The 25,192-nt window shown below is 38.4% G+C and overlaps 1 protein-coding gene across 1 annotated transcript in view; it reads right to left on the reverse strand.

Moving 5' to 3' along the window:
• The window catches only part of LOC117416685 (dedicator of cytokinesis protein 10-like), an 88,120-nt gene extending 74,446 nt beyond the window's left edge, over window positions 1–13,674 (reverse strand). Inside the window, exon 1 of the mRNA XM_059034359.1 lies at window positions 13,413–13,674. Within this exon, the coding sequence (XP_058890342.1) occupies window positions 13,413–13,523 (111 nt within the window). The 5' untranslated portion in view covers window positions 13,524–13,674. The remainder of the gene's footprint in view (window positions 1–13,412) is intronic.
• Window positions 13,675–25,192: the final 11,518 nt, after the last annotated feature.

Below are 25,192 nucleotides of genomic sequence, written 5' to 3' on the forward strand. Positions count from 1 at the left end.
TCATGACGGCTGTTTCTGGAAAGACTCTCGACAACTGTAATTTCTTCGTCTGTGGCAACTGTGAGTTAATGGAAAATGTCAATCCGAAAGCAGACCATTTTTAGGGTTGGCATAAAGTTAGGGTTGGAAAATTAATTTTGTAAATACTAATGAATATGCCAAAACAATTTTAAATTGAATAATTTAAAAACTAAACAATAATGCTGTAGGAGGTATAGCACAAAGCCCCACAGATGGCATACTTGCAGCACTGACATATTACAGTAAATCAGTCCAATTGCCAGCACGCCTCTGAAACAGAAATTTACCACAGGCTAATTCTGACGTCAATGCATGACAAAGAACTGAGGATCTCAACCTCGTGTTTTACCCCGCTTTCCTATCCCATTTGAAATGCTCAATGTGAATGTCAGCTCACCGCTGCAGCTCACTTAACAACCAAAGTGAATGCAGTGCTCCCTGTGGACCCCTCCGGCAAAATCATCAGCTTGTCACAAGCAGCACTCAGTCTATAACAGCATTGTATGAAGTGGCAAATGCAATACCTTGAGGGAGCATTTTTAGGTCTCCCTCTTAATGGTTGAAATATCTGACCTACTTTACTGTACTGTATCTGACTTTTTGAAGAGCTGTCCCAGCCTGTACTGGCATTCTGGGGTCAAGCACACATGTACAGAGATAGATACTGTGCACACATGTGCATGTGTACACACAGCTGTCTATATGTACACCAGAAAGTGTGCAGAAACATGTGCAAGCCAGCGAGAGACACAGAGAGACAGGGAGAGAGAGAGAGAGAGATTTCTTTCTTTAGATCTCTAATCTAAGATTCGATATCATCCTCACTCTACAATGACAACTTCTAGGAATCAGAGGCTAATCTAGCTGCAGGCTACCCTACAGTTTCCACACTTGCCAAGACTGAGTTGGGTCCAGCAGGTCACTGTTTAATAATTAAACACAGACAAGAATGTTTTTAAAAAGGTAAATACAGTATGTATCTTTTTGCTCAGTATATTTATATTTTAATAAGATACCTCCACCTGGTGACCCTACTGATTACTGTACCTCAGTAACTCACAGGCTGTCCTGTTAGATTTTCTAGGTACAAATGGTCTCAAATGATGTTACCCCATTAAGATGTCCTTTAGAGCTTGGAAAGAAAGCATTCCCTGATCCCTAGCTTGGAACTCAAAGATGCAGTTCCTTTGCATGTGTGGTCCAGTGGTTAAAGTAAAGGGCTTGTAACCAGAAGGTCCCCGGTTCAAATCCCACCTCAGCCACTGACTCATTGTGTGACCCTGAGCAAGTCACTTAACCTCCTTGTGCTCCGTCTTTCGGGTGAGACGTAATTGTAAGTGACTCTGCAGCTGATGCATAGTTCACACACCCTAGTCTCTGTAAGTCGCCTTGGATAAAGGCGTCTGTTAAATAAACAAATAATAATAATAATAATAATAATAAACCTAGAGGGCTTTAATGATCTTTTCTTATTTTTTTTTTTTTTTGCCTATCGTAATACTGCCATTTGATGCAGCTTTTAATATACTGTAGTGTATGATTGTTTGTTTCCAACTGCTTATAAGATTGTGAGTAAGAAATACAAAGCTTTGTTCTTCAGCCATGGAGGTGTAAGCCAACATTTTTTACTGTGCTCATGAGACAATTTATCATTTAATTTATCACAATTTACCATCAGTGAAAACAGGGTCCCTAAAGATGATCCTTCATCTTCTTCCACTTGTACTCCAGCGTACACGGCCCTTAACACCACCAGCCATGTGATTTCATTATTCAATACAGTTCTGGCAATTAAGCAGCCTTTCATCTCAAAAGACAACAACGGCAAAGTGACTTAATCTCTGTGGTTAAAACGCCTTTTCAGTTTGTCACACAGCGAATCACGCTCTGCAAACTCATGCAGATTCTGTGAATGGTACACTCATTCCCGAGACCCTAAGCTGATGGTTTCGTATTGTCACCATCCACAATGAAAGCCAATCAAGTAATATGTTTGAATTGGGATCCGAACACATAAATCAAATCAATCTAAACACATCATAGGATCGCCTGTATGCAGCACACACTTTTGTGTAAATAGTCTGGGTAACACTTTACATTAAGTGTCTCTAGTTACTTAGTAAATGCATGTGCACTTACACACAATTACAATGTTAGTATTCATAGTTACAATGTAATTAATGTGTAAGTCTCTTTGCACCATATAACCCTAACCCTTTCCTGATACAATTGTGTTCTTACATATATTTTGGGAAAAGATTTATAGATTAAGCACAATGTAACTATGTATAATAACATTGTAATTATGTATATGTACACATATATTTACTAAGTAACTGCTAAGCAAATACAACGTAACTAAAGAAATTAATGGGAAGTGCTACCATAGTCTGTTACGCAAGTCAGCTTTAACTATAGAGCAGATCTGACAGACTTCAAAAGAGCATTCACTTAGCATTTTCTCCTATATTCAGGACAGCAAGGAATACAGATGTGTTCCACAAGCATACATAATGATTCCACTACAGCAGACCTCCCCCCATGTCTGTGAAGGAATTAGAGGAGGTCATCAACATTGTACTGGCAGCCAATTCTATTTAGTTTTCACAGAGGGAGCAGAGCTTGTGATACTGTTTCTATTAGCGTGTCACAGAAACTTCATTTTGTTCATTGTTTTAATTTCCTTTTGTCTTCAGAAGTGCAGTGGAGCGATAGGGGTTTGGGATCAAGCCCTGAGTGCTGTAAAGCTTCCAAGTTCTTATCCTGTTCCCTGCAGTATTCAGAACACATGGCACATGGTTTGCTGCTAGATCCAGCCTCGACTGTGCCATTGCCTTGAGCTGAACTGTGCTGCAAAGGGAAAGGGAGGGAGAGCTGGTATATGGCACTCTGCATGCTACAGTACAGTGCAGCTTTATCTCAAAGGGTACTATATATCCACGACTGTAGTGAGAATGAGAAACAGCAGGCAAGGTCAGGCTTGGAACCTTTGGGTGACCTTCTCCTGAGTCACATCTAGATAGCATGTGCATATAACAATGAGAAGTGACTCGGGGAACTGGTGTGAGGAACACTAGATTCATAAAACTAGCTCCCACACTGCTTAAATAATAATAATAATAAGAAGAAGAAGAAGAAGAATATATATATATATATATATATATATATATATATATATATATATATATATGATAAAAACAAAAAATTAAGAACATATTCATATCAGAGTGGTTTTTCAATACGTGGAGAATGACGGTAGCAGAAATATAGCCTTTAATACATAAATAGTAATTCTGCTACTCTAAGAGGACGGTGATGTATGATTTGAGAAAGAATTAAAGAAAAACATGAAATGTTTTCCATGCTGTTAGCAATGTCACACAGGTGCTCCAAAGTATGGCATATGAATATTCCCTGGCACACAATTAATGGCACGCATATAATACATATATCAGTCAGCTGTTTACTGATTGGAAATTAACAAGAAAATGAGTTATTCATTCATCTATTATTTTTTGCTTCTTGCTAACTCAACAAAGAGTGTGATTCATACAGCAACTGTGCATTGACCAAAGCATAAGGTACAGCATTGGAGTTAGGATATACTATACGGTAATGTGCTTGTAGAATGTGTTAATGAGCCTTCCAAAAGATGAAAGCTAATGTTTTCTGCCCTCGTATTAAAATGTATATCCAACTCATCCAAAGCAAATCTTACAGAAGCTGGCAAATGTGAAATCTCAAAATACTGTACAGCAGACACACACACACACGCGCACACACACACACACACACACACACACACACACACACACACACACACACACCCACACACAAGTTGCTGTGTTTACAAGATCATATTTTTCTGGAGTTACTTCATTTGCTATTCATTCTCTTGAGACGGGAGGAACTGTGATAAAGCTGCAGATTAACAAGGTCATCCTCTGAGCAGTAGAAATATTGGATCATTTGTGATGTCTGACCCACTTATCGTGCATTCCAGCTACACCAACTAATACAAGCCTTGTGATCTCAGAGTTGTTCAGGCTTCTGAATAAAGATCAGCTTTCATCAAAAGGGCCGGGGCGCTTTTAAAAACACAATAACATTACACGTGTTACAATAAAACTAAATAGTATCTGTATTTATTGTCAGCAGTTGCTACTGTACTTGCACAGCGTTGCAGTGGGTCTGGCGTCAGATCGTTAATCAGTGCATTTTATCTCAAATGCTTTCCTGTTTGAGCAGGCAGAGGTTTTATCTTTAAAGAAGTCTGACTTTTTTAATGCAGCTGGTCGCTTAGATGAAGCTGCTACAGCCTGATCTGATTAATGTTCATGAAGCAGTGCCTGTGGATTTCTGTATTCACTCCTTGCTAGAGAGAACATTAAAGAGCACCAGTGGTTCTGAGTTAAGAAAGAGGATTGTGATTTGATGATGTAACCTATAGACTGCAACTGGAAATGAATATTGAATCAGTTACTTGATTTGTGTACTTCAGTATGATCTTTCCTATGGATAACAGTGACATGACTGTCTTGCAAAGTATCATTTTAAACTTGTGCCCACAAATACACTTAGTAGTTAAAGAGAGGTAAAAGATGATAATTATCGACATATTAAGTAGTAAAATCTTAAACACTATAAATGTCGAGAGGAAGAGAAACAAAACCACTTCCTGCAAGTTTAACATAAGTCCACCAGTATTGGTTAATGTGCATTGCAAAATAATTTTTATTTCCTTAATTTTCTATATATCATTACTTGATTTTCCTTTTTTTTTTACTGTGGTTTTAATTCAAAGTATTTAAAAATATATTTTACAATAATAATAAAATACTAATATGGTCGTTCCATTATTAAATTGAACGTTGAAGTGCCTCTGTGATTGTTTTTTAGACAGCTTTTTATTCCTGTTGAAATTTCTTCAAGTTTCCAAACTCGTGTTTAATGTGCCATGTTAAGTGTGACACCTTTTCATTGCTCTTGTGTAATTTATATGTTTTGTAATTTCACCATCATATTTTACTTTTCACATGACACATAGAGCAGCAGAGACTTTGGAAACAAACAAAAGTTTCAACAGAAATAACGGGACCTACATTTACATTGATGTATATTCAATATGTTATAAAATAATTCTGTGAAGAAAACAGAATGACACACACACACTGCTACATCAAAGGAACCTGACAGTTGTTTAGTGACTGGAGAGCCACTTATTCTAATTTAAACATAGTTAAACCACATCCCTCTCCTTTTCAGTGTGCATACATTACTGGACGAGATAACATCTAATCCACTTGGGGATTAACATTTATTCCCCTGTTTAACACATTGTAAAATCAGTTTTCTCATGAAACTAAGAAGTGGAATAGGATTGAAATCACTCTTGGTGCTGTGCATTAACACAGGAATGTGACGCGACGATGAAAAGAATTCCCATGCGTAGCTCAAAATATCAACGGCTCAAAAATTAACCCTTTCAGTCCTGAATTATTTTTGTTGAACTGAAGAATGTGAAATTAAGTTATACAATTCAAAAAGGAACTCCTTTATTGAGTATACATGAGAACAACTTAAATTTGACCAAATGAACATTTCTAACATCTTAAGATATAGAGGCATTGAATGTTTTGGTAGTGATAAAATATAAAAACCAGCTCTGCTGAATATGCTCTACTCACCTGTGTCTTTTATTATAGATATACAAAACGTTTAAAATAACCCTTACTATGCAATGCCTGACTTGTGACCTCTGCTTCTTATAGAACTAAGGGGAGAGAGCAGTCGGTGCCCTCAGCTCTGTTTAGATACAGCAGCTTCTAAATATAAACTACATACTCCTGCTGATCCCAATGGGAAATATCTAGCTGGGGTTTTATTCAGAAATCCTATCGTCTGATAGCAGAAATGTGTGTCAAAATGCCAGAATAATCTTTACTTGGGGTCAGGTTTAATGTAAGGCTATAATGTAACATACTCTGACTGCTCCATGGCTGGCAGCTCAATCTGATGGTGTTTAAGCACAGGGACGCTGGGCAGAATGATAAACACAACTGGGGACCTGGATGATCTCAGGACTGGAGGAACAAGCAGATGTTAAAAGATTAGCGGCAGGATGATGTTCTACTTGAGACCTGTAGTCTTCATTAGCCACACATTCAATTGACCAATAATATTCTGAGTTGCAGTAGTTATCCAACCTGTTGATCTCTGGTAATCTAAGAATCTCACAATGGAAAATGTCCAAATGTAAAATAGTTAATAAAACACACTGCAGAGTATTAAGTGTAATACTAGCATACTGAAAGAACAGACATGCATGGTAACAGTGTATGGTAAACTGCACAATGCTAATTTCCCATGATAGACACAACAGAGTATTTTTTAAAATAAAAATGTAGGTGTATAACAGCAATAATACCCTCCACAGAAGACTGAACACTGAATTATTCTCTAATTATTACAGTATGTAACCATGTTTGCTTGAAACTCACATACAGTTTATTTGTTATTAAATCAATCAATCAATCAATCAATCAATCAATCAATCAATCAATCATTCAAATTTATGTTGTATAGCGCCTTTCATGCCAAGGCATCCCAAAGCGTTTCACATGACAAATAAATATACTATTCAATAATATAACATAATATAATATAATATACAATAAAATATCAAAAAAATAAATGGGAAAAAATAAATACATAAAATAAATAAATAAATAAATAAATAAATAAAATACATATTAACAAAATTCTATAACAGGCTATCCCAATCTACAAAAAGGCCTCTGCATAAAGATGTGTTTTAAGCTTTGATTTAAATGCATTTATTGAGTCAGCTTTACGGATTTCAATTGGAAGATTGTTCCATAATACAGGTGCATAATGACTAAAGGCTTTTCCACCACAAGAGCTACATTTTATCATTGTAGTCACCAGAAGCCCAGCATCAGCAGATCTCAACTGGCGTCCATAGACATAAGGGAAAAGCATATCATTAATGTAAGCAGGGCCATTTCCAGAGACAAATGTCATTAATAACATTTTAATAACATTTTAAAAATAACTCTGTACTTCACCGGAAGCCAATGCAAGCGGGCAAGAACAGGTGTAATATGTTCAAATCTTTCTGTACCTGTCAGTATTCATGCAGCTGTATTCTGAACCTGCTGTAAGCGATTGATAAGTTTACAAGGTAGACCAGCCAATAGGGCGTTACCGTCGAACAGACGGGATGAAACAAACGCATGAATTAAAATTTCTACATCAGATTCTGCAAGATAGAAACGGTCTTGAGATATATTCTGCAAATGATAATAAGCAGACTTCACTGCAGTTGAAATGTGATGCTAAAAGATAAGAGTAGAACTGAAAAAAAACAGCATTTCTATTTCAAAAGCAATATGCCTGTTCCAAAGGCACACAAAACAATTTCCTATTATGAAATGTATTCAGGATGTGCACATTTTGCTCACGCCTCAGTGTGTCTATAACTGACCTGGTTTCCTTTATCTCCAGAGGTTTTTTTACTGCCTCTACACAGCTTACTATTAGTAGTGTCTGATATCAGCAGATACAGTGCTTTAGAGAAGTTGTCTCCCTTGGAATGTAGGTGGATGTAAGACATCCATAAAGAACGAAGACTACTGGAGTATGCACCCATCGCCCTTAAAGAAGTGCTTACCAAGGATTTACTACCCCTCTGTTATTAGCATTATTAACATTATTAATACCCCCCTTTTATTATGTTTAGAATCATTTGGGTAGGATTGTAGAAAAACTGCTTCATCTTGGTACTTTTGCTGTAGGTCACATGGTCTGATAGCAGCTAGACCACTATGGTGATGGAAACTATGGTGATGGACTGTGTTCAGCCTCCCTCCTTGTGCCACAAATACTGATTGAGCAACTGGAGTTTATTCTTGAACATCACCAGGTTTTTTTTTTTGTTGTTGTTATTTTTTTGGTATATAGTTGTTATAGCGAGTGGTCTTCCTTCAAGCGTTGGTTCTAGTGCTCTCCTCAGCTCAGTGCCTCAGCTTGTCATTCTGTGCTTCTAACTACAGAGACATTGCTTTCCAGTGTGTTGTTGCTTCTGTAATACCGAATACGAAGTTGATTTAAGCTGGATCAACAATGGAGACATGGAACGATGGATTTCTTCCTATCTCTCACTCAACCAATCATCTCAGCATCATTTGTAACAGGACGCTGCTACTGAAATAGTAAAAAATGTCAGTAAACACAATACCCACTGTAACTTTATCCAAAACTAGAACGAATACAGGCTTTAACTATCTGAGGTCATTTAGCAGGTTCCTGCTGTGTATAATACAGTTCAGCCAGACAGATTGAAGTTAAATACTGTAGGCTGCACTAATGGTCACACATTCTAACCTCACTTTAACAGGTACAGCGCAGCTCAAGCTCGGTGTAATTTCACCACTCGTGATGTGCACTGAAGAATGAGAGTGAGGTCAGGCAATGTCACAGACATTCAAGACAGACATGTTCTGTCTCCCCAGTGTAACCATTGCACGGTACACACTGCATTCTGCTGCCAGCTGTATTTCTAGCAGGTCATCCTTTCATCTGGGGATTTAAATCAACCTCCTGTCTGGCTGTGTAGAAACCCTAGAGACGAGCGCTGCAAGGCAAAGAGGAGAGAGCGAGAGAGAGAGAGAGAGAGAGAGAGAGAGAGGTAGACTTCACCAGTGGCATAAGTATGAAGCAGCTCTTTTGAAGGGCTTCTTTAGAAACGGTTTGTATCCCTGGTACAATCTCTTAAATGAGTGCAGCATTGCCACAGGCCCAGAAGCAGAGAGTAGAATGCCAAGAAGCCATGTGACTTACACAGAAAAAAACTTCTGCTGTCAGCCTACAGGTTTAATTATTCATATCACTCTGACAGATGCAGATAATGTAGCTCCGAGCGGAATTATCTATGTACTGCATGTAAACTTCAGAACCTGAGTCTTCCAGATTTGAGAATTGACCCCCATCTGTGTGGTGGGACGTAACCTAGTTAGGAGCAATGTAATCCAGACAATGCACTGTACACTGTGCTTGTATTTCTGAAAGTCTAAACAGTTGCATTATTTGAAAACGGAACTTGGATTGCTTTCAGCTCAAGCCTACTGGAATACTTGAAGGGGCAGTGGGAGCTGACAGGAATTCTCTCTCAGAGAGCGTGTTTACAATATGGTAAGTGGTCTGATGAATATCTCCATGCCAGTTTCGTTGAAATGCGTTCCAACTGGTTTTGATTTTCTGTGCCCCCCAACGCAATGGTGTTGTTTAGCAGATGCTTTTATTGTCACTGGAATTAACTATCAAGCAGGCTTTCGCACACTTGCTTCCCTATACTCTGTTACTTGACACTCACAATACTGCCTCACAATGTACTTAACCACCGGACTAAAGGGTGAGATCCACAAACACAGGTAGTTATTAGCCCTTAAGTCCTGTTACCTCACCTCACCAGGAAGGGTCAGCGTTATCCACACTAGAAGTGCACCACTCAACCCAACACAGCCTTTTCTTTTCACTCCAAAACTCATTTCCCACACTCACACTCAAACGAGAAGCCACAAGACTCTAGTTTGAATACTCAATTACTTTGAACAAGCCTCTTGAATGCAACAACTGAGAAGAAGAAGACAAACAGACAGATACAGTAGATAGAAAGCTTGAATGACTTATTGGCAGTCCTGTATATGCTTCAGATTGTCCTCTCGCAGTAAGTATCTCAGGCGCATTGTAATTAGAAGTTCATTCAAGGGCCCTTTACAGTTCTGCTCCCTTTGGCACTCTGTGTCTTTTCATTATTTCATTAATTGGCCATTTAGCATTTCCACTGTGCACACACTCATTTCAGTTAATTTTCTAAAGTGATTGTAACATTTGTTAAACTGGATAAGTAATTAAGCCCAAGATCTTCTGATGATAAAACGTCTGTGTATTTGGATAGACCCATCATTACAAAGATCTTGGGCTTGCCATTATCTGATATCGATGTCTATCCATGTAACAAAAGTTCAATTTTCATGGAAAGACCCTAAAATGTGGCGCTCCAGTTTAATACTGTAAGATGCTCTCATTGTTTCACTGAAAGCAATACAAAAACCAGATGCATAAAGTCCATGTGAGATGTTCTCAGCTGTCTACACAGCATCTTTGTGTGCAACTCTGATGCAGGACTTCCTCCACTAAGTGACCAGTCACCTGATGGGACATGTGGGAGGGAATCACCATCCGGACCAGTGAGGTGCACACAGGGATACTAAAGTGGCACGGCTGTGAAAAAGGACACCTAATACTGTATTTACTGGCATGCAGGACCATACTCCAGCAATGTGTTAGAGCTCAGATTGGGAGTCATCGTAAGAGAAGAGATCAATATACCAACCATGCAGCATCCCTACAGTCAGGACTGCATCTGATGAGTGGAATGAGAAGTTCAAAGTTACAAAATACCCTCATTGCAACATTTCCAGTGAGCTACAAATCTAAAGCCCATTAAAATAACTTTAGAGAGTCTCTGCCCTACTGTGTCCTAAAGACTACACTGCCATACAATTTCCACTGTCTCAGTGACATAACATTGCCACAAAAGTAGAGCAAAAGGATACTGCATAAAGTCCATGTGCATATGTACTGTACCTTGCAGGCTTAATTATCCTTATCATTGAACACTAACATGCTTTCTTTTGACAGGCCGCAGATAATTTTGCTCAGAGCTGAATCTTCTGGATGCCCACATGAATGCTGTCATTTGAATGTCCTGAATCATCAAGATGTGGGTCATTACATTTCCGTACTACTAGAATGCTTGTGTGGGAGGCGGCAGCTGACTTGAGAGAGCACTCCAAACACAGTGCTTCTTTTTTGTTGTTATTTTTTTGAGTGCCCAATTATTTTACCCCTGGTTTTCACCCCAGTTTAGAATGTCCAATTATATTCCTTCACTGCTGCAATTCCTCACACAGCTCAGGATAATTGAAGACTCAGTGGGTGTCCTTATCTCTCACAACCGAGCCAACTTCCTCTTTTACACCCAGGAACTCGAGAGCGGATGTCAGCCAGCTGCTGGCCTCTGGAGGACAAAGGCCAGCCCTGCAGGTGTCCGCCTGAGCTCACTAGGCATCTGGCCAGTTGCTGACAGTTTTGCCTCTCTAACCTGCTGCAGCGCCAGAGCCAATGCGATGCTCCCGCTGGAATCCCCAGCGAAGACGCCAGTCTTCGTTCACCAGGCTGCAAACCTGTGCTCCCTTGACTGTATGACTCACCCTGCACACCACGCAGCCGTGCTTTAACCAGGTGAGCCACTCTGGGACCCTCTGTGTTTCTAATGTGTCTTTGAACAAAACTACAAGCATTACTGTGGTCACTGTGGACTCCCAACCCCAATGAATCCTTCCAAGTGTATTTACTGTATAGGGAGTACAATATGTTCTTTCAACAACTTTTCAACAAGAATGACCTAGAGTTTAACCTTCTAAAGTGATTTATCTGCTTTGAAGACTTGCCCCCTCCCCCCCTATTTTTAGAACACTGATTATGACACATGAGTAACGCTTTTAAGCAAAAGGAGATTGCCATGTTATTTCCCACTGACACTGTATTTAAAGATACTGCAACTGTCATGTTTGAGGTTAAAGTGTGTGGGGCCCTTCTGAGTGACTATGTAGAAGGTGAAACAGCCATAATAAGCTATATAACACTTTTACATTGCACCCTTATCACTGTTCTTAACCATTTCATGCATGGAGATTTCTAGTTTTTATATGGTGACATATGGAATACCTCATATAAAGCAATGGGAAAATCTATATTTATATACATATATAAAAATGTATATTTATTGTGTGTCTAAATCTACTTTTTTCCCAGCTATTTTCAATATTATTATTATTTGTTTATTTAGCAGACGCCTTTATCCAAGGCGACTTACAGAGACTAGGGTGTGTGAACTCTGCATCAGTCACTTACAATTACGTCTCATCTGAAAGACGGAGCACAAGGAGGTTAAGTGACTTGCTCAGGGTCACACAATGAGTCAGTGGCTGAGGGGGGGATTTGAACCAGGGACCTCCTGGTTACAAGCCCTTTTCTTTAACCACTGGACCTTTATATGAATATTTCATGCATGGAAGGGTTAATGTGGTATCTGGAAAATATCTCTACAACACTAAAGCAGCCCTCTGCTTTGCAATGTTGGCTCACAAGTATTACAGTCCTTCAATGTCCCATTGGGATAAAAAAAACTGCAGTTCCTCACAGTTTCAGTAAAGCAGGAAGGCACCACTTGAGTTAACTTGAGTTCTAACTGGAACCCAGTCCAGCAAAAAGAAAAACGCAAGAGGGGACTCCAATATCCGCTAACAAAGAAATAATATGCACTGACCAACATGAAGTAGAGGGCTACTCTATAATGTTGTACCTTCAATTCAGGAACTAATACTGGTATTGCTGCATTTAATACAACAACTGCAAAGTAGCAGTAGTTGTAGTGTTGCTAACTTAACCGTCTCGTTCGGATGCTAATTATAAACGTCATAATATGAACAGCAGTTATGAGACGTTTTTGTCTTGTATCGCTTTCTACATAATTCGTCTGTATCTGGACTGCGCTCCTCATGCCTGCTTGGCATTCGTTCTTCAATAAGACTTGAATGGTATTTCCCGCGGAAATCACACTGCTGTCATTTAGCTCGAGGGGTTTTTTTTTCATTTTTTTTTTTTGGTCCTTGGAAAATCCCGAAAATTACACAACAGAGTGCCCGTTTTTCCAGTAACAAGGTGAACTTGTTAAAGCAATTGAAACAAAAACAATGTTATAAAGGCTTCATTAGATACCGCACAAATATAACTAATACATTCATGTTAGAATGTCTTTTTTCCCCCTTCAGTAGCCTATATGGTTTTATGTTAACCTTCCTTGTTTGAATCCTCAAAGTTTATACAAAACACTACACGTACAATATTGCTATGGACCAAATGTACATATCTATATGTACCTTCATTTTCTATCCAATAGTTTATAGCTGCTCTCGTTACAGTTCCGATATTCTATAATCACCTAATCGATTCATCTTAATTTCTATATCGGTATTTTGTAAAGTAAATAGGCTACATTATATTTATTATGAGTGAGCGCAATATTTATAATACACTTTAAATAACCCCAAAAGTTCTACAGCCTGATATATCACCATACGGTCCCCGTACGTATGTTTTCTATTTAAATAAATCTACTTCAATGAGATAACAAGCCTTCGTTATTATTAGTACAGGTAGATAGCATGGATCAGTGACCGGTTTCACAGCCAATCAAAGATTGCATACATTTCATTTGTCAACACCATTATCCAAGGACTCACCGTTGTAACAGTCGAGTGTCTGACCGCATTGGAAGCGTTCTGTCTGATCTCCGCCGCTGTCCCCGGTTTCAGGAGGTTCTTTGTAAATCTCCGGGCCGATTCTGCTGCCATTTCTTCATTAGTACTGAGGACTTTTAACGGAGTCGTTGCAGTGGTTTCCACAGCCCCTACTCAATCAAGCTGATTGTGGTCTTGCCTCCAGCAGTCTCAGGAAGCGGAACTAGTGTCTTTCTGAAAGGCACTGAAAGGCTTTTCACTTTCTGTTTCTTCTGATTTAAATTAAAAAAAAAAAAAAAAAAAAAAAACGTTGCTCTCCTTCATACAGTATGATATATAATTTAATGTATGGCTGAAAACGGTTAATAAATAGCACACCCAAAAAACAACAACACACATTTAGCTTTATATCCATTGACAAAACTGTTCCATGTTTCACTGGTTTACTGGTATTTAAATGAATAATGCCACTACAACAGCAGATTATTGCAAGCATCACATTTCAAGAATGGTATTTTATTCTTTAGCACCATCTAGCGTAGAAAAATAGGTATTTAAAAACTGCACACACTTTTCTTGTACAGCGATTTTGATGTCACAATAAAAGACCCCGTTTGGAAATGTGTGAGGCAGGCGCATCACACATGGCTAGGCAATCCACACACAGGCAGAGGGCGGGCTCGAACCCGGGACCTCTCGCTAAAGCATAGCACCTATTGCGTAATACAAATAAACGGGCTTATGTCCCTGTGTGTGATTAATCTACTGAACCAAAAACAATACTGTTATGACAGTATTTTGTGATCACGCGACCCCCCTGCAATAGCCATGCGACCCCCTTTTGGATCGGGACCCCAAGTTCGAGAAACCCTGGTCTATATGATGGCCACATGATTGCACATCCACACAGACGTCATATTCTGCCATGCTGACATTAATTATACAGTATTGTATTGTAGTATATGAAGAAATACGCCCTTAGACTTCAACTCATGACCATTTTGACTAATACACATGAGTAATAATAGTTTCTTCTGTTGCCCACAAAATCTGTCAATAACCACTGGTTAATAGTGGATAACTATTGCCTTCTAAAGTCGCACCTTAGCTCAGAGACCCAGCACCTGAGCACAGTATCCTGAATGCTGATATGAAAATAAACGAGGGAAACAGTGACATCTAGTGGATCAAATCTTTAACAAATGTTATTATTATTGTTATTTGTTTATTTAGCAGACGCCTTTATCCAAGGCGACTTACAGAGACTAGGGTGTGTGAACTATGCATCAGCTGCAGAGTCACTTATAATTACATCTCACCTGAAAGACTGAGCACAAGGAGGTTAAGTGACTTGCTCATCGTCGCACAGTGAGTGAGCCGGGATTTGAACCGGGGACCTCCTGAGTACAAGCCCTTTTCTTGTGCCCGTGGTTACGGTTGGGCCCCAATAAAGACATAGAATATTGCACTGGATTTTTTTCCAATGTAACGTTTTGCAGCATGTTATACCGTAAAATGCTGGCAATCTTAACTGCTCCTGTTTCTATGCAAAAGTTTAACTATTTTTGCTTAGCCAACCTTCCTATGTCTGGAAAGGTTATACCATAAGCAACGTTTCTAAGCATTGCTGAAATTAATGCCATGCGATCTTTCTTAGCATCATCATGAGAACTAGAAGGCAGTATGATATCCATCATTATGTTACTGTGAAGGGATATATGTTTGAACTATCAATGCGGTCTTGCACTTCACACACCCGGACGATGAAGACCAACAGCACTGACATCTGTATGAAGAGGCCTGTACAATATTGAAAGAATCACTAGGTCTACACATTTGTATGCTGTTTTCAAGTTTCGAGTATGCTTCCACTCCTGTCAAAGTTTAACAAACAAAACTCTCATCACCAGGGCTGGGGGCTGCTGTATTGTACAGACACAACTGGTTTGATTGTAAATTATTGACGCGTTGCTTCGCCTGGCCGTATGCTCTTGCCTTGTCTAGTTACTTTCAACAGTGTTTCCACAAATAGCAGTCTTTTAACTATGGATCCCGACTGCAGCGTTAAAAGAGGAAACTCTGCAAAAAACAAACAAACAAACAAACAAACAAAAAATAGGATTCCACAAGTAGTGACTGTTTTATATTAGATAAATCGAGGGACCGGGATGTGTGTATGTGTGGCTTTTGTTATTTATACATGTTGTCTACATTTTGAAACAACACTACATCGCATAATATAGATGAATCTGTCCTGCATTGGATTTCAATAACATTACGTGCTTATGTACTATACAATTGCATGCGTATTTCAAAGCTCTTCCATATGCAGTGGTGCAGTGACTGAGGCCTTCATGAACACTCTCATTAAATAATATTTTGCTTGCTTGTAAACACTCTGCGCAGATGAAATCCAACACTTCAAATCGTCTCTCTTGATAATTAAATACCATATGGGGCAGCAAATCGCTGTTTCCGGGTCAGGTTTCAGGGTGTTCAGGGTCCAAATGAAATAAGTGAAAAACACAGACAAGTTGCTTTCTAATCTAACTGCTCAAACCATAATACACACAGACACAAGACATTGTTCCAGCATGGAGAACAGACTGCATCCACAGAAAAAAAAGATGAAAGTATCGCAAAGAAGCTATTGTATATAGACTGTACTCCAGCAAGATCCATTGGCAGAAATATAAATTATAATTGCTGTTCCTATAGTACACCACTAGATGGCGGTATTTGAGCGCAATATCGTTGAATTGAGTAATACTGAATTACTTTCTCTTACTATATATATAAAGTAATTCTGTAAATTAGATTTAATCTGACTAATACCAATACACCTTCATTGGACATAATGGGATCCACCACTCATATGTGCAGACATGTTCTTTACTGTGCTTTGTCATACTTAGCTGTGCTTTACCATGTGTGAATGACCTATCTTCACTTATGTTTTTTACTGTTGTATACTTTAATACACTTTGCTATGCTTTTACCATGTTGTTAATAACCCTGGAAAGGATTTGTATTACATTAATAAGAAGTGTGTTTAATGAGTATACTATTTCTGGAAAGGTATTTGTTTGAGATCATAAAGATAAATGATACATGTTTATATTTGCAACTGCATTTAGTACAAACAGATTTAAAGTACAATTGCTCTTTCTTCTGGGATATATTTAATTAAAATAAAGAACCTCACCACATACAAAGTAGTTTGGAAGTGAAATATGTGTTGAAGTGCTGGTTTACATTTATTTCTATGGCGCTCTTTATTCATTTTGTTAAAACATTTTTCTTCTGAAAAGTAAAACAATACTCAGTCTATTGAAAACTGGCATATGGTTTCATAAAAACACAAGCCAGGATTTCATGTGGATTTTATTTTGGCATCTGCTTACAATTATGTAACAATGAACACGCTTGTGTATACTTTAAACACAATTAAAATGATAATGTACAATTATTTGATCAATTATATAATATATAATTGATAAAACATCTTTGAAAAACAGCATACTTGATACCTGTAAAGTTATTTTAGAAGACAAACAAAAAAAGTTGCTTATAGATTGGGTTGAACACCAAACAGACAAGACAATTAAGATCAAATTCTCAATTTGCAGTAGGTTTCTTTCTATTACAGAAATCTGAGTCACCCCTTAATTCACTATTGGCTCATAAAAAAATAGAAACACCGATCACCACAAACTATCCTGTGAATAAATAACTTCAAAGTAATTTTTGCTTTGTGGTTTCATTTTTCTTTTCATTTTTCTTTTCTTTTTGTAACTGGTAAAAAGTCAATGCAACTTTGATGTAATAAACAACATTATGTAATATTTATATTACATTTATTTTTCTTTACCCATGTAAAATCACATTACATGACTTTTACAACTGATAATGGCTCTTTGCCTCAATTAAAGGCTACAGCTGTACATAAGAACTGGGTTGCCCAGTGTGTACACACAGGACTGGATTCATGATGGGAACAATACTGTTTAGGGTACAGAAAATAAAAGATGCACACCGCATACAGCACTGTGCGGGAAACCGTTCATGCCCTAAGGCACTGTGATGATAAAAAAGCGTTTTTGTCACCAAAGAGTACCTCTGACCTCTGTTGATGTTATGTCATATATATATATATATATATATATATATATATATATATATATACACACACACACCTTCATGCACGCACAGACATTCACGCACACACACACAATCTTTGTTTCCATTGTTAGAATGAAAGTACTGTGTGTATTAGAAAGGAACAGTAATAAAGGGTTTGCTCTGCTGTTTGGGGAAATGTGTTTCAGCACCTGGGATCAGAAACAAATGTATCAGGTTTAGGTGATTTAATTTTTTTTTTTTTTTAATCTGACCCGTTTCCTTCACCGAGGGGACTGTTTGAAGCACTGGGTCTAATTAAAGAAAACAGGAAAATAAATACGTAGATAAAATGAACCGAGATCTCTTTAAAATGAACTGAGATCTATTTAAAAATGAACCGAGATCTCTTTAAAATGAAACAAGATCTCTTTAAAATGAACCGAGATCTCTTTAAAAATGAACCAAGATCTCTTTAAAATGAACCAAAATCTCTTTAAAATGAACTGAGATCTCTTTAAAATGAACCCAGATCTCTTTTTTTTATGGACTGAGACATTATTTTTGAGGGATTAGCATCTGATAAAACATATGCTTTAGTAATATCTGACCCTTGTCTCGCTCAATGCTGTCTGTAGTTTATTTTCTGATGAATGATCCACCAATTTAAGGCTTACAGTCTGCTCTTGGCAGGCTGCCACTACACTCCTTGGATACTAAATGTCATTTTGAAAGCTTTATGGCTTTGACCAGTAAACTTGGAGTGTTGTTATTCAGTGTTTCGGAATGGGATCAAATCGGTAACACTACATTAAGTGTGTCTAATTACTGTGTATTTATCAAATAGTTACTCAGTAAATGCATGTGTACTTACACATACTTACAATATTATTTTCCATAGTTACAATGTACTTAATGTGTACATCTTTTTGCACAATAGATATAAGTAACACACTTGTATAAGGAAAGGGTTAGGGATAGGGTTAGGGTTAGGGTTAGGGTTAGGGTTAGGTTTGTATTATGCATAAGTACACATGTATTTACATAGTAATCAGAGACACTTGTAATGTAAAGTGTTACCACATAATCCTCAACAAGGCCAGTGGTTCAAACAATGTGGCATCGAAACAGGTCATTCTTACTGGACAACTACAGGAATGGAACTTCACTGGAAGTACTGTATCATAGGAAACTGTTGTGTATGGATTGCAAAGACAGCATCTCAAAGTGTGCACTAGTGAAACAATGAAATGATTACTGGAAAGCACTGGCAATGAAACTGCTATAAGCAAGGTTATATAGTACAGAATACATAAAAAATAATGATTACTGGTGAGCCATCTATTTATTAAACATGCCATTTAAAAAACCCAGTGTGGTTATCAGCCAAAGCAAAGCAGTAACTCATCATTCTTGTCAGGGTCATTAGGGATTGGGATGACATGCTATATTATTGATGCATGTCTTCAATAACTGTTTTAATCTGCAAATAATTCAAAGTATTAGGGGATTATACTGCATCTGAAATAAATATTCAGATGCAGAGCTGTATGAGTCAGTGGCTGTGTTTTTTGTGGCTTTCAAAACAGTTTTGAAGTAAATTGATTACAAAAAATATACACCAGTTTGTATTGAATTTTATGATGTCATATATATATACAGACGTGCTCAAATTTGTTGGTACCCCTCCACAGAAAACGAAGAATGCACAATTTTCTCTGAAATAACTTGAAACTGACAAAGGTAATTGGCATCCACCATTGTTTATTCCATATTTAATAGAAATCAGACTTTGCTTTTGATTTTTTATTCAACATAATATTGTAAATAAGAAAACAAATGAAAATGGTATGGACACAAATGATGGGACCGCTAACCTAATATTTTGTTGCACAACCTTTAGAGGCAATCACTGCAATCAAACGTTTTCTGTAGCTCTCAGTGAGACTTCTGCACCTGTTAACAGGTAGTTTGGCCCACTCTTCCTGAGCAAACTGCTCCAGCTGTCTCAGGTTTGATGGGTGCCTTCTCCAGACTGCAAGTTTCAGCTCTTTCCATAGATGTTCGATAGGATTCAGATCAGGACTCATAGAAAGCCACTTCAGAATAGTCCAATGTTTTGTTCTTATCCATTCTTGGGTGCTTTTAGCTGTGTGTTTTGGGTCATTATTCTGTTGGAGGACCCATGACCAGCGACTGAGACAGAGCTTTCTGACACTGGGCAGTACGTTTCGCTCCAGAATGCCTTGATAGTCTTGAGATTTCATTGTGCCCTGCACAGATTCAAGGCACCCTGTGCCAGGCGCAGGAAAGCAGCCCCAAAACATAACCGAGCCTCCTCCATGTTTCACTGTAGGTATGGTGTTCTTTTCTTTGAAGGCTTAATTTTTTCGTCTGTGAACATAGAGCTGATGTGACTTGCCAAAAAGCTCCAGTTTTGACTCATCTGTCCAAAGGACATTCTCCCAGAAGGATTGTGGCTTGTCAATATGCATTTTAGCAAATTCCAGTCTGGCTTTTTTATGTTTTTCTTTCAAAAGTGGAGTCCTCCTGGGTCTTCTTCCATGGAGCCCACTTTCCCTCAAAAAGCGACAGATGGTGCGATCAGAAACTGACGTATCTTCACCTTGGAGTTCAGCTTGTATCTCTTTGGCAGTTATCCTTGGTTCTTTTTCTACCATTCGCACTATCCTTCTGTTCAATCTGGGGTCGATTTTCTTCTTGCGGCCGTGCCCAGGGAGGTTGGCTACAGTTCCACGGACCTTAAACTTCTTAATAATATTTGCAACTGTTGTCACAGGAACATCAAGCTGCTTGGAGATGGTCTTGTAGTCTTTACCTTTACCATGCTTGTCTATTATTTTCTTTCTGATCTCCTCAGACAACTCTCTCCTTTGCTTTCTCTGGTCCATGTTCAGTGCGGTGCACACAATGATACCAAACAGCACAGTGACTACTTTTCTCCATTTAAATAGGCTGAATGACTGATTACAAGATTGGAGACATGTGTGATACTAATTAAAGAAACTAGTTAGTTTGAAATATCACTATAATCCAATTATTTATTATCTTTTCTAAGGGGTACCAACAAATGTGTCCAGGCCATTTTAGAATATCTTTGTAGAATAAGCAATAATTCATCTCTTTGCACAGCTTCTTTGCTTTATTCTATGACATACCAAAGGTATGCAAGTATACATGATAAAATAGCTTTTAATTTCATCACTTTTCAGGAGGAACAAGGAACACTTTTCATTTAACAAAGAGCTGTAAGGGTACCAACAAATTTGAGCACGTCTGTATATACACACACACACACACACACACACACACACACACACACACACACACACACACACACACACACATTTCCTTGCTTAACTACATTAACTACATTGAAAACTACAGCAATTCATTTTCCTATAATGAGTAGTAATATTTGATTTTATTTACTAATTTAGTTTGGCCCAGTGAACCTTCAGCTCTGCTTCAAATAGTGCAAGATCGAGGGAAAAAGGTGTTCGAAGAGAAGTTTGCATTTTAAACTCACTGGGCCAGAGCTAGTGTGTGGACACGTGGATTAATACCATTACAATTTGAACATACATACAGCATTGAGCAATTGAACTTTCAAACAGGTGAGTGCACAACATTTGAAGAGAACTGGTTTGCCAGAACAAACTAGTGTTTGTGATTCTCACCTTTTTTTCTATCAGGACGTGCTTCGCTTGTGTTTCAGAGAGACTTCCTCAGGCATCCTGGATTTTATTTGTTTGTCCGACAGCAACAGCGGTGCGAATACTCTTCTCATCCCTCAGGCGTTTCTGTGTGCATGTACTGCTCTGTCTCTCAGTGGAGTCTCTGTCTAAAGATTTAAGACACAGTGGGAGTCAGAAACACAGTCTGGCTATGGTAAGAAACCAGAAATCCATTTCTAACTATAGTGCAACAATCAAAAGTATTAGGCAATCATTACTTGTTTTTGTATCCAGGGCTGTGGTATCACATTTTTTTAATAAAAACCCAATAAAATATAAAAAAGCAAGGGCACAATGGGGCTCTTTGTAAAGTAAATTAATAATATATCTAAGGAGCTTTCAGTTATACAGTAACCTTAGCAGAACACATGGGAGCAAAAGCACTGTACCCATATAAGATGTTGCAGTCCATAGCACAGCCAGTGTATGACTTAGGGGTCGAATAGCTGAGACTAATAGCCATTCAAAAAAAAAAGTGAATCATGCATTTGAATGGATATCCCTAGTTTGTAACACTCTGCTGTTTGTGTGCTATATTAAAAAAGGTCTTGGAATGTTTTCAATTCATTTATTGATGTAATTTATATGTTAATAAATTGCAACCGGGAACTGCACTTCCGTCCATCTGAAACTCTTTGTTTTACAATTCACATCTGAAACCGCACGCATCACAATCGCTTCACATCTGAAAAAACACGCGTCACAATCACTTCACATCTGAAACCACACGCGTCACAATCACTTCACATCTGAAACAGTACACATCACAATCATTTCACATCTGAAACCATGTGCTTCACAATCACTTCACATCTGAAACCACACGCATCACAATCGCTTCACATCTGAAAAAACACACGTCAGTCACTTCACATCTGAAACCATGTGCTTCACAGTCACTTCACATCTGAAACCACACGCATCACAATCGCTTCACATCTGAAAAAACACACGTCAGTCACTTCACATCTGAAACCATGTGCTTCACAGTCACTTCACATCTGAAACCACACACGTCACAATCATTTCACATCTGAAACCATGTGCTTCACAGTCACTTCACATCTGAAACCACACACGTCACAATCACTTCACATCTGAAACCGCACACATCACAATCATTTCACATCTGAAACCATGTGCTTCACAGTCACTTCACATCTGAAACCACACACGTCACAATCACTTCACATCTGAAACCGCACACATCACAATCACTTCACATCTGAAACAGCACGCATCACAATCATTTCACATCTGAAACCATGTGCTTCACAGTCACTTCACATCTGAAACCACACACGTCACAATCGCTTCACATCTGAAAAAACACGCGTCACAATCACTTCACATCTGAAACCACACGCGTCACAATCACTTCACATCTGAAACAGTACACATCACAATCATTTCACATCTGAAACCATGTGCTTCACAATCACTTCACATCTGAAACCACACGCATCACAATCGCTTCACATCTGAAAAAACACACGTCAGTCACTTCACATCTGAAACCATGTGCTTCACAGTCACTTCACATCTGAAACCGCACACATCACAATCATTTCACATCTGAAACCATGTGCTTCACAGTCACTTCACATCTGAAACCACACACGTCACAATCACTTCACATCTGAAACCGCACACATCACAATCACTTCACATCTGAAACAGCACGCATCACAATCATTTCACATCTGAAACCATGTGCTTCACAGTCACTTCACATCTGAAACCACACACGTCACAATCGCTTCACATCTGAAAAAACACGCGTCACAATCACTTCACATCTGAAACCACACGCGTCACAATCACTTCACATCTGAAACAGTACACATCACAATCATTTCACATCTGAAACCATGTGCTTCACAATCACTTCACATCTGAAACCACACGCATCACAATCGCTTCACATCTGAAAAAACACACGTCAGTCACTTCACATCTGAAACCATGTGCTTCACAGTCACTTCACATCTGAAACCACACGCATCACAATCGCTTCACATCTGAAAAAACACACGTCAGTCACTTCACATCTGAAACCATGTGCTTCACAGTCACTTCACATCTGAAACCACACACGTCACAATCATTTCACATCTGAAACCATGTGCTTCACAGTCACTTCACATCTGAAACCACACACGTCACAATCACTTCACATCTGAAACCGCACACATCACAATCATTTCACATCTGAAACCATGTGCTTCACAGTCACTTCACATCTGAAACCACACACGTCACAATCACTTCACATCTGAAACCGCACACATCACAATCACTTCACATCTGAAACAGCACGCATCACAATCATTTCACATCTGAAACCATGTGCTTCACAGTCACTTCACATCTGAAACCACACACGTCACAATCGCTTCACATCTGAAAAAACACACGTCACAGTCACTTCACATCTGAAACCATGTGCTTCACAGTCACTTCACATCTGAAACCACACGCATCACAATCGCTTCACATCTGAAAAAACACACGTCACAGTCACTTCACAATTAGTTGATTCTATATTTCAGGAACAAATGTGGTTGCAGTAATATTTCTTTCTTTATTTAGTTACAATCAGCTTGTTTCAAAGGCATCCCAGGAAGAAGGCAGGAGCAAGTGCCAGTTACATACAAGCATACATTTTTTCTGAATGGTCTGTACCCTGGTCTTTATGAAACGATACTGAACCTGGTCTTTGGCGGTTCCTGCAGACAGATCCACATCACTGTGAGTCAGGAAGCTCTCATTAGGGTTACTATGTGTGAGGTACAGCCCATATTTATCAACAGCAGCGAAATCCATTATCCTGTCCCTGTGAATGAATCGGGTGAAAGAAGGATAAAGAAAACCCTTTCTAAGTACGTTGGATTTCCAGTCCCGTAAGCATGGGGATGATTTCTTTAAATGCAGGCAGATTCTACCTGATCGCACTCAACTTCAGTGCAAGGTCCCAGTGATTGAAACTGGCAGGCACAGGTCTGAAGCAGTGTAAAAGCCACTTGATCTGATTGTTATCAACCCATTGAATGGAACATTATCAAGCAATCTCATCTCATTCCTGAGAGCCAGCAGGGACCTGCACACACCATCTAGCATGCTGTGCAGGAGGCTCTTATCAGTGATTTGTATGGACTACAGGTACTGTCGCTACACTGTTAATGTGAATGCTTTCAGGAACAGACTTTCTACTTTACATTACAATTCTCAACTTTGAAGCCAAGCTTGTAGGTTAAAAAAAGTACATTTGTAATTGAAATTCTCATAATTGTATTTGTATTATTTGTTTTATTATTTTCTGGACTGAGAAGATTGTAGTATGAAGGACCTGGGAGTACGAAGGAGGTCTCATACTGGCCCATTCAAATAAGACGATATTCCTTGACATTTGTTCCCATTCAATGGGTTGATTGCTACAACAGCAGCTAAGAAAACACAAGAGTGAGAATTTTCACTGTACAGTATGTAATTCGTGTTTATATTCTTAAGGAATGCCCTGTATGATGTGCAATGCAGGAACAATGTATAACCTGCTCGATAATAAGGAAAGACAAAGTTGAAAATGCTTTATAAATAAAACTTATAGTCAATATACATGCATTTGACTACATTTACTGTATGGTTTTAGGACCATAAGGCCCCACCAAAAGTGTTTAAAAGTACCTCAGCTTGTAAAATGAGACCACAGTTATGGTAAGATATATTGTAATTCAGTAAGCAAATAGACTAAAGTTTTGATTTCATTCTCATTTGTACACAAATGTATTGGGTTTACATTCAATGTAATTTGATATGGATTATATACATAGATTTAACATTCATAAAATGCTTATTACTTACAAAGCATTAAACGGTTTGGCTCCTTCATATTTAAATGATATTTGA

The sequence above is a fragment of the Acipenser ruthenus genome, chromosome 12 (genome assembly GCF_902713425.1).
Source record: "Acipenser ruthenus chromosome 12, fAciRut3.2 maternal haplotype, whole genome shotgun sequence".
Classification (NCBI taxonomy): domain Eukaryota; kingdom Metazoa; phylum Chordata; class Actinopteri; order Acipenseriformes; family Acipenseridae; genus Acipenser; species Acipenser ruthenus.